Raw genomic sequence first — 11,859 nt, 5'->3', positions numbered from 1 at the left:
GACAGAATGTGAGCAGGGGAGAGGCAGAGAGAGGGGGAGACACAGAATCTGAAGCAGGCTCCAGGCTCTCAGCTGTCAGCACAGAGCCCAATGTGGGGCTCGAACCCATGGACCGCGACACCATTACATGAGCTGAAGTCAGACGGTTAACCGACTGAGCCACCCAGGGGCCCCCCACATTTCCTCCTTATGCCAGAATCACCTCCTCTGTTCATGAGCCCTTATTTGTGCCATGGGACTGCCACCACTTCTGCTATTCTATTTGTGGCTCTCTCCCTACAATTCTTGTTCCTGACTTTGTAATGATTGCAGCTTACTTTTGATGCCTGCTAGAGGTCACAGTTCATAGGCTAGGCCAAGACTTAAATCGAATCACTGGAAAGAACATTCTGTCTAAAGATACTTCTTGCCTCTTGTTTCTTTAGGCTAAGATTTAGTAGGACTAAAAATTGAGACAAATCTGCACTGAGATATATATGGATGGATGTGTATACATATAAAAAAACCACACACACACACACACACACACACACACAAAGAAAAGGAGAGGTTTCCAAATCTTGCATTTAATATTTATATAGGCATTTTCTGAAAGCTTTGACTCTAACCGAAGCTACCGGTTAGGCAAAGAACTTTGACTATAATGAACGTTATTGTAAGACAAGAGAACATGCTGTTTTTATCATCCACCCACTTGCTCTCCCCAAGAAAAATACTGAACAGCAGTTAGCTCATTTCAAGGCCTATATCTAGTTACTGCTAAACTGGCAGACTTCTTCTGCCAGGCTTCTAAAAGCAATTCGTATTGATTTCTGACTTTAGGGCTAAAATTAATAAGGAGCCCAGGAAGGCCAGGGTTTTTTCTTGAACAGAGAAACAACCCAAAGGTTATGTTAGTGACTGAATTTGCTGTGCTAGTTAGGGATTAAAAAAAAAAAAAAAAAAAAGTATGTATATAAAAGAACATCAATCACATTGGAAAAATGGGTAGTTATAATAAAAGTGTGTTTTTGGTATGTTTTTATTGCAAGCCAGCAGTGACCCTTCCATTTGCCTATTAGAGAGATTAGAATGTTTTGTTAACTAATGCTTTTGTAAAATAATAGTCCCAAACCTCTCTGGCATATGTATTCATGAATGACAACATCGGGTTTGTGGGGTGAGTGTAATTACTTCCTAGAACTAAGACCAATGTTACTAATGATTTACAGACATTTGTAAATTCTGTACCATACAACCCAATAATTAAAAGGGTATAGAGTCTCTAGCGTGGCTCCTGATCGCTGCAGAAATTCTTTCTACAGGTGGGCTTGGTGGCAATACAATGACATCAACACTGTAAGCTCCTAATATGATAGAGCCACACTGGAAGCTGCTTTTATATTCCCAGCCAAGTCCAGAACGGTGTTGGTACTCTGAATACCTATTCATTATTCTTGATTTAGTATATATGTCTCGACACACAAATCCCTCAAATACTGATGAGAAAATCAACACAGAAAACAGGGGCCAGCCAACATTCCAGCAGCAAGACTGGAGATGCAGGTAAGGAACAGAGTGTCCTGGACCAGCTGTCTTTTGAAGCCAATTACTTTCTCAGAAAAATTAATTTTTCTTTCACTTCCAGCTCACGTAAAAGTTAATAAAGGAAGGATATCTGGCAGGATCATCTATCTCTCCATCTACCCACCCGCTTAATCACTAGCCACCATGAAATGAGTCTGGGAATGTACATAACCATTGGATTTAATTGGACCTGGCATGTACTATTTCCTAATAACCTTCTGCCTTGTCTCCCATTAGAAGTGAGATCTTTTAGGGTGAGTGAATAGGTCAGACCTTACAGAAAAGTTTTTCAATTTTCTGTTTGCCACAGGAGTAAATTAAAAGCAAAAAGAGAAAGAGCCAATAGCTAGCTATGTGCTTTAGGGGAGTACTGGGTTCTGGGTATTTATTGTTGAGGAATTAAAGAGAAATTCTACTTCGAGGCTAAGACCAATGTTCTAAACACAGATTGGTGCATATCCTCCGATACCTGGTTACATGAAGAGTCCTTTCTAGAATGTTTAAGCACATATTTCAGCTTTATGCTTTTTTCTTTAAATATTTCATTTTCAGCAGCTTTATGAAACTGAGAGCCACAAAGTAAGGATGACTAGAAGTCATGGTTACATCCTGAGATCTGCATCTTCCTGTAACATTTATATTTGTGACATGACAGCAGCTTACTTAACAACTGAGTAGCCAACTTCCCATAATGAAGTTTTGGATACTTGACAGCAAGCCATCAGTATTGCTTGTAATGCAAATTTTCACTTAAACTGCCTAAACTTCACAAAACACTGATAATGCTTTTGCTCTTACTGAACATGGCTAATTCCAGATGGGAAGGCACTATGAGAATTCTTCTATGATACGTGCCAGGTATCAGCTTATCATGCCTTACCTCCAAATTCACCCTCCACCACATGCTTATAGTGGACAGAATTCCTTTAAGCAGGTGTCGCTCACGAGTAGGACGTGAAGATTTCTCAGTTGGAGGGTGAGGGAGGGACACCACAGGAGGAAGGCGGCTCTCCTGTGTGGTTGCTGCATAGTGGGTCACTGGTGTGGGTCTGATAGTGCTGCCTTAACTCAAGGCATGTGGCCCCAGAGCACATGGCCCCACATCAACCCTGAGCTCTGGCCTGGCAATAACCTCCCTGCAGCCCCCTGACATGGACACGCTCCAGGTCTTCTGTCTGCAGTGGCATCTCCACTCCCTCTGCAAGCACACATGCCTCGCCATAACTCGAGGTAGCTTCCTGTTGCGTGGTGACTGTAGACTTGGGGAAACCAGTGAACCTCTGTGCCCTCTAGTGAGCTGCAAATATAACTTCTCCAAGGAGCTCTGAGGCCCAGCTTCTCTTCCGAGTTTGTCCTTCCTTGGGTATTCTCCCTAAGCCACAGGGTACAATATGCTTTCCTTGTATCTGATAGTCACTCCTTTATCACTGTTTGGTGATTCTTTATATTTAACTTCCTGTTTAAATAACCATGTGGTGTTTATCTCCTGGTTGGTTACGGACTGATAAAACACATTTTACTTAGCAACTGGTAACTGTCAGCAGAAAGGACACAAGGAATAGAAGTTACTAGTGATACAATAAGAAAACTAGACTTTTCAGTTCATGGCCATGTTTTTAATTACCAAATAGACTAAACACATACTAAAATAGACTAAAACACATACTAATAAGCCATGTATTTTATTTGACTGTAAGGACAGGTTTTATATAACAAATTTATTTATACAAGTTAAAAAGGACATATACTAATTCCTCTCTCTCTCTCTTTCTCTCTCTTTTTTTATAATTCCTCTCTCTTAATAAACCTGACCCAAATCAAATGGTATACAGTAAAAAACACTGGGGCGTCTGGATGGCTCAGTGGGTTAAGCGTCCGACTTCAGCTCAGGTCACGATCTCACAGTTTGTGAATTCCAGCCCAGCATCAGATTCTGCTTGTCAGGGCAGAGCCTGCTTTGGATCCTCTGTCTCCTCTCTCTGCCCCTCCCCCACTCATGCTCTCTTTCTCTCTCTCAAAAATAAACATTAAAAACATATAAAAATAAAAATAAAAACACCAAGAAAAGCAACTTCCGAGATACTAAACAGTGAACATTTACAAAGAGTTACAAAGAGTACCACACTTTCATCATCATGCAAATGTAAACACTGAGTCTCATCAAACTCACACACTGGTCTTAATACAGGATTAGAGACAACGGATCTGGTTTTTATAACATCGTATTTGGGCTTAACTGGTGACTGGTGGTTATATCAGTGAGATACCCTCACTGAAACAGGAAAGTGCTATTCTCTCCTTTCTCAGATGTTTACCAGGCGGAAGATACAAGCTGACATACCAATTAAAACAACAACAACAAAAAAATGACTTCCTAGCACACAGAGTTCTTGGGCTTTGGCTGGACAGCTTATTTGGTGACTCTTAGTTCAACACAAATCATGCAAAGGATACTCTTCCAATCAGCAAAAAATTAGAATGTAAATTAGAACTATACTGAAAATGTTACCCAATGAAAGGTTATTTGCAATGAGAATGCAATAAACAGTTTTCAGCAATGGTTGAAAACATTGGGGAAAAACAGACCTTCACCAACATTTGAAATCTATTTTCTGCTAAAATTACCCATTTTCAGGAAGACAGCCAATTCTTTAGCTAGATACCACTTCTACCCAAATTCCGCTATCACAACTTGTCATTTTGCCTGCATATCCATCTAATTCCAGTAGTACCTCTGTCCACCCTCCCTGTAGATGTTTACGTTTTGGGGTTCTAGAGGACTGAGTCCTTATGGAATCATCTCAGAGGTACCCTGGTCCCCAAATGAGTTAATGATAGGGAACAAGTTTCCAGTTGTCATTCAGCAACCACCCACAAGTCTGGATGCTGTAGTCATTTCACCTGCCAAATATGTAACTGTTAAAATTCTGTTTGCCCAGTCACCTCATGACGAGGCTGGGAAATCTGTCAATATTCAGTTTATCATTTATGATTGCCATAGTGTAATAATAAATGCTTACTAGGCGTGTAGCATAGTACAGTGAGGGAAGCTGCAGCTGGAGTCCCTCCTGGGGAGTAAAAATATTGCTGTCGTCATCACTTCTGCTACCTATACCAGTTGGCCACATCTGTGGCCAGGAGCAGATTGTTTAAGAGTGGTTTACCACTAAAGATAGGCAGGGAGAGAAAAAACGGTAAGTCTGGTCTAGGATAACAGAATCATTGCCAAATTACTGGTCTTTTTGCCCCAGCTATTGATCTCAGAGTCATCTTTGAATCTAGTTATAGGCTGTCCCAGAGCCCAGAATCTGTATTTCAACCTAGTGATGTGATCAGTACATGGAATGAAATGGACTGATAATGGAGAAAAATACTATCCCAATTTAACAGACTTGGGATAGTAACATCAATAAGCTAAATCAAATTAACATGAAAAATGTTCATCTATAATGCATCTCAGACAAATTATGGAGTTATTCCATCCATCCTCAAAGGATAAATCCTACATAGGTATGGTAGTTCAGGAGAATGACAAATAATGAGCCCCAAGGCAACACACAAAGCAGCTACATGAAACACAGTTGGCATCTCTTGACTTGCAAATTCTCCTACTTAACAACTGTCACCATCAATTATTTCAATAACAAATAATACAGGTTTTCTCCAAAAATTATCTTGCTAAGAGTAGAAACAAGAAAATGGTTTCAAACCCTGGGCAAAGAAAGGCAGATCTTTTTCCTTAATACTCCCATTCTGTTTTAACCTTTGGCAATGAGCCCAGAAAGTAACTTTCAAAAAGCAGATTATCCATATATTCTTATGAGCTCAAATGAGTTTTGCAGATACAGACAGTTAACATTTTAGGTAAACTAGGATATAATCCTACTGATATTCATCACTGTTTTGCAGATTATAGATGCATCTGTATGGTTCATTAAATTCCCTCTTAAGAAAAAGAAAACACACACACACACAAACCACCATGCCTTTGTTCACAGATGTGAACCAATTCAATATGAGACACCAACTTTGTAAGACAATAAATGAACAAGAGGTTGGATACACAGAGAGATGCCCCCATATTACAACACACACAGATTACTCCTCTTCACTACGAAAGTGCTTTAAGCTAGAAGGGCAAAAAAGCAAAATGCGAAAAACATTTCTCTTGGCAGAAGGATTAGAAAATTCTATTCCAAAAGATGTTCACATTTTCTTTCGTTTTACAAACGAAGGAAGGAGATATTTTGCAGATTTTGTAAATTCTATTGTAAATTCAGGTAAAGAGGCTGGTACAGAACAGTACTGTCCAATAGAACTATGCGGCAAGCCATACATATAATTGAACATTTTATAGTGGCCACCTTAAGAAAAAGTGAAATTAATTTTAATATTTAATTTAACCCAAAATATCCAAAATATTATTTAAAAATGTAATCAATCTAAAAATATGATAGTTTACATTCTTTTTTTCATACTAAGTCTTCTAGTATGCCCAGGTCCTTAGTCTATTAAAAATGCTATTTACTGGTCAGCAGAAGCCTCAGAAGACAAGACTACATTGTAATTTCTTGTTCTTAATACCCACCAGTTTATACACACAAAAACAAGATATACAGACAACACACTGGGTTATATTCACAGGATACAGATCTATCTCATTCAGCTTAAGGATTATTTAATTATGAGTACAGGTTCGAAAACAATCTCCTGTGACTTAAATAAACCTTTCTAATGTCCTTTTAAGTATAACATCATTTTGGCCTAGTGTTAAGTCTCTATATGTTGGTATAACAAGGAACTGTGCATATATAAATATGCAGTCTATATAAAGATTTCCTTTTGATAAAATCTTGTAGCAGAAAACCAAATATGACAATTTCCTACCAAATAACTAGAATTGATGAGCCTTAAAATAGCTTCAGAGAAAGAACCCTGCTAGAGCATAATAGTGGTTTCCAAGGTATGTCTTCTCTTGGCTAATATGTTGACAAGCTGAAAATTAGCACACAATCAGAACACACAATATATACATTTAGCTTTATTTTTTCCAAATAGAATAAAATTTCACATGCTTTTCATACTTCTGTAAATAGCTTCAGAAGATTTTTCTACTCTAAATATAGTTTCTCTTTAGTTTAATAGTTAAGTAAGTGTTAACTGATAAAAGGTAAGTATAAAGAACTTTTAAAAACAATTAAAAACAGAACACAATAGGAAAAAGGGTAAGAGACATGAAGAAGAATTTCCAAATTCCTACTTAGGAATTACCATAATAAAACATGTTCAGCTTATTAGTAATCAAATATGTGCAAAATGAAACCACAATGAGATACCATTTTACACTTTTCGGCTTGTCAAAAATTTGATTCTGATGATCCCAAACACTGGCAAAATCTCGAATACTGAAAATTCTAGGATACCAGTTAAAGTGTAAGTTGGTACCATGACCTTGGCAAACAATTTGGCCTTATCTATTAGAGTTGATAATGTGCTTTATTGTACGACACAGCAATTCTACTCAAGGTAATACATTCACTCTTGGGTGTGTGCACCAGAAGTCATAAAAAAGAATGCTCCACTACCTTTTTCTTTTTCAAAGAAAGATGTAGTTCAATATCCAGCAACAGGAGAAGGGAAAAATTTTGATATAGTCATACAATGAAGTAATACATAGCAGAGAAAATAAACAGGATACTTGTTACAAAATGATAATGCCCAATTGCAATGAACATACAAATGACAGAAGAATACAGTTTAATGCCATTTATTATTATTTAAAGGTATATACATGTAGGTAAAATGATAAAGGACAGAAAGGCTATGATCAACAGAGCTCAGGACAGGGGACCCACTCTCAAAACAGGGATGGGATAGGGCCAGAGAAGAGCACACAGTACCTCAAAGGAGAGGCAATGAGCTGGTGGCAGGCACACATGGGTTTTTTTATTACTCTTTATGTTTGTGTGTGTGTGTGTGTGTGTGTGTGTGTGTGTGTGTATTCCATTGCAGGAAACAATTTTTAAACCGGAAAGCATTCTAACAAAAAAATTGCACATAATGTTTCAGAAGACAAACTGTCATCTGGAGCGCCATAAACTGACCTTGACTCTATCATTCACCACTTGTAGTAACTGCTGCTCTTGCTTCTTTGTTTCTCTCCTCCTTCAGGATGGAGACAGATAGTGCCACCCAGATAGTGCCTATTACATTCCAGGGGCTCAGCAAATGCTGACTGAAAGAATGACCAAACTAACCTGACCTGCATTTCTAGAAAGACCAGGGAAACTGAAATGTGGGCTACAAGTGGGCAGTGATTACTTGGCTTATTTGTTTTCACAATTTAGCACATTTCCTGCAAACTGACAGCCTGTTCTCTTTTATCTTCTCCTTCACCCTCCTTCTGTCTTGGTGTTTAAGGTTTGAAATAGCTCAGAGATGAGATCAGCCTCAGACTCTGCCTTCAGAATGCTTTCTTCTGCTTTCAGAGAGGGCTGTATCAGAGGGGGCCGTGCTATTTAAGGGTTGCAGCAACACTGTATTTGGTTTTTTGCACCCAATTAAGGGAACAAATCCACCAATCCAGCTTCAGTGTATTCAGGAAACCAGAGTCATCTGTTGGAACCAACCAAGGGAGCAAGAGATTTAATGCCGTCCTGGGTCACTGTCGGAGATGATTCTGTGATCACCTCCCAACACAAACACACAGAGGACCACAAACATGAATGTCTCCTCGAATGGTCAGATGATCCATCTGCATTTTCCCAAGTAACCCACAGCATTCAGGTACGAGATTCACAAATGGGGGTAGAAATATAGCATCCCAACTAAACAGGAAGTCTTCAACCAAATACAGAACTAAAATTAGAAAAGGTATAAGAAATGGTAGGGAAGGGGTGCCTGGGTGGCTCAGTCGGTGGAGCGTCCAACTTTGGCTCAGGTCATGAACTCGTGGTTCATGAGTTCAAGCTCTGCATCACGTCAGGCTCTGTGCTGACAGCTCAGAGCCTGGAGCCTGCTTCTGTGTCTCCCTCTCTCTCTGCCCTTCCCCCACTCGCTCTCTCTCTCTCTCTCTCTCTCTTTCTCTCTCAAAAAATGAATAAACATTAAAAAAATGGTAGGGAATAAACACTCCATTTTCAGAATACGTGTTTCCTGGAATTTATTCCTTTTTAATGCTGAATAGAAAATCTGAGATTTCACCAATGCCTTTAGAGACAAACACATACACATTGAAATCTAAAAACAATAATTATGCAGATCAAAGTAGGCCCTGACACTTAAGAAAAGCTGTTAAATGAAAAGCATTTCTAGAAAAAGCAAAATGCTATGTAGCAAAATCAAATTAAAATAAAAAAACAGAAAGAGGCTTTGGTACCTTTAAATAACAGAGGACAAAAATAAGTTTAGTTCATTATTAAATTCATGTAATATAAAAACATCTAGGTGTTTGAAGGAATCTATAAAACAGAAACAAATCTAAAATGTATCAGAGCCTGAGAGACAAAAAAAAAAAAAAAAAAAAATCTTCCTTTTATCCTCTTTGATTTTAATAGAACACCAGGATTTGGAAGAATTTATTTTCCCAACTAAATTTTCTTTTGGTCTGCATATACCTAGCAGGATGGCACTCTGTATTTGATCTAATTTTAAAATGGCATTTTATTTTTAGCAGCACATTTCCTTTGTCCCAATAAGCCTACTACAGGAAATAAAAATTGTCTTGAAATGCCTTTGATACTACATCTATGTCTCCAATATTCCCACCTAGTTCTTCCCTAGGTTTTCAAGACTGTGAATATTCAAATCTAAAGGCAGTTAGTTAAAGAAGGGAACAAGAATCATTACATGTTTGCAATTTAGCTGGTAAAACAGTACAAGTAAAGAAACAATATTCTCTGAATACAATGTGGTCCCAGAGGGCAATATGTCATTACTCTGCAGAGCCCAAGTATTGCGGTAAATGCCAAATCGTGTGCTTTTACCTCACTCATAACAAGTACAATACCAGCCAGGACTGGTCTCTCCTAGTTCTGTGCTGATTAAAAAAAAAAAAAAAAAAAAAAAGTGGGGTGAGCGTTAGACGATGTGTAACTGGTAGCAATTTAGCACTACTATCCATCTAGTCCGTTCAGGAGAGCCATTCTGGTCCTACTGTGACCACAGTAATTCAAAAGTTTCAAGATGAACAAACGTGAGTAGCTGTCTTAATCTAGCAAATATCATGTTGATCCCACAACCCCAGAATTTCCCTCAATCTTACCAAGTTGGTTCTTAGCACTCACTGGGAAGAGAAGACTAATGTAAGTTAGCTCACTGTAGCATTAAACTTTGAAAATTGTTGATATCTGAAAACGAAAGTCTAGGTCTTATCAGAAGACTCATTTACTCAAACACAGTATCCAGTTGAAAAAAGTTTCCTGGATAGTCCCTGGGATTTAGCAAACGGAATATGACCTGGAACTTATTTAATAATGCCAACTAAACAGTAATACCCATAATTTCACAACAGCTTTCCTTGGAGAGAAAATCGTGGATCATGTATTTGTTCTAGTCAAGTAGAAATCTGTGGCATGCTTTTCTTCTGGTTGTAGTCCTGGGCTGCAAATCTCAGGCTGGGATTTCAGCTTTAGCATTCAACAAGTCCTTTAGAGTAGTCCACATTTAGTTAGTTGGAGGATGAAACAACACATGTGACAGGGCTTTCTTCTATTCTTTCAATTTCTTACATCCTGCTCAGAATCTGACCAACAAGTCCTGCATTGGGATGCTTAGAACAGCAGGATATTTTAGGCAGCCCTCTTGGAATTTATCCTATTTAAGACTGCTTATGTTTGGCAATTAAAAACTCTAAAGACTGTAAGCAGGGATAAGGATGGAGAAAAGCAGCCTCTGCCCTAACGGAGTAGACATGTTCAGCATCCACTCCAAAGGGAGTAGATATTTTACATGCCAAGTACAATTCAGAGCTACTCTCTGACAGCCTCTTTCTCATATACACTGCTCTGAAAGCCCACTGGAAGCCATATATGGAATGAGAACATGTATCTACATTACTCTGAAAAATCTGGGACCGTACATTGGTCAGATATGTGAGCAAAGCTAGAGGTTCAATGAAAAGCAACACAGGAAAAAAATTGTACCACAATATTAGTATCTTTTAGTAAACCTCATCAAGGGTTCACAAAATATATCCAACCAAGATCTTCCTTTTCTCAAAAAAATATAATCCATTCACAAAATAGAATAAGCAGCTATTAGTTAGGGAAGCTGCATTTAAAAATATGCTATTTATGCATAAATAAGTTGCTAGAGCTGAAAATCCCTTCAGATAGGAGTCAGGTAATTTCCCTATAAATTTACTATCTAATTAATTTGTACACCTTCTAAAATATACCTTTTAAGCTGTCTTATATATTTAAATGAAATTTTTCTCTTGCAAGAGATAAAGAAGCCTATCTTTTACAAAATAGCAACTATTTTTATCCCTGTAACTTGGTCCCGATCACACATAGTTGCAGCAGTGATTTTTGGAAACATCTGTAGGAATTTGGAGGATTTATGGAAATAAGAGTGTCCATCACCAAAGGCGGCCAGAACATCTAACTTTTTCTATAGGTGCTATTACAAAGCACCAGAATCGTGACATTTGTGATTTTGCAGCAAATTTTTCAGCTCTTTGTCAACCAGCAAATCTTTCTTTCTGATCAAAAGATTTCTAATAGCCTGGCAAACTAATTTCGAGGATACAATCCAGGCAGCTTAAAGAGAGGCCAGTCTGAGCAATACTGGCATCAAATACAGCCCGGGGCAGATCCAACATTTTCTCTCCAGTGGTCCCACCCACTTATTTTTCAGTCATTAAGGAAGCACACCTGTAACAGGTAAAATCTAGTACCTCCAGGTGAATGAGGCAGCTGCAGGCAATTCTGAAGATAACAAAAAAACCACCACAGTCCTGATTTGGTTTTAAGCAATCATGCAATCCCCCATTATACCCATGTCTTCCTAAAACACCTCTCCATGGCAAGCAAAGTTACTGATGATGCATGTGGCTTTAGTCACAGTGATGCATTAGGTAAGCAGGTGTGTGCTGAGTACCAGGGGGTGCTCCAAAATGCATCTCCGTCATCTTCCACTTGTCTTCTCTAAGATTCTGTCTATTTATTTAAAAAAAGAAAGAAAAAAGTCAGTTATTGCATTGGGTTGACAAGAAAATTCACCCTGGCAATGACATTTTAAATGTCAGGAATGGCGATGTTGGAAATCATAATAATCACCCCCATGTGATTG

General features: G+C 38.4%; 1 protein-coding gene across 1 annotated transcript in view; it reads right to left on the bottom strand.

Moving 5' to 3' along the window:
- Positions 1 to 9,602: 9,602 nt before the first annotated feature.
- Positions 9,603 to 11,859, bottom strand: part of SH3BGRL2 (SH3 domain binding glutamate rich protein like 2) — a gene marked incomplete at its 5' end in the record, with an annotated part of 57,701 nt that continues 55,444 nt past the window's right edge. Inside the window, one exon of the mRNA XM_045500923.1 lies at positions 9,603 to 11,726. Coding sequence (XP_045356879.1) covers positions 11,715 to 11,726 — 12 coding nt within the window. The remainder of the gene's footprint in view (positions 11,727 to 11,859) is intronic.

The sequence above is a fragment of the Leopardus geoffroyi genome, chromosome B2, assembly GCF_018350155.1.
Source record: "Leopardus geoffroyi isolate Oge1 chromosome B2, O.geoffroyi_Oge1_pat1.0, whole genome shotgun sequence".
Lineage (NCBI taxonomy): Eukaryota > Metazoa > Chordata > Mammalia > Carnivora > Felidae > Leopardus > Leopardus geoffroyi.
The sequence above is the reverse complement of the archived record's forward strand: the minus strand, read 5'-3'. Positions and strand labels throughout refer to the sequence as shown.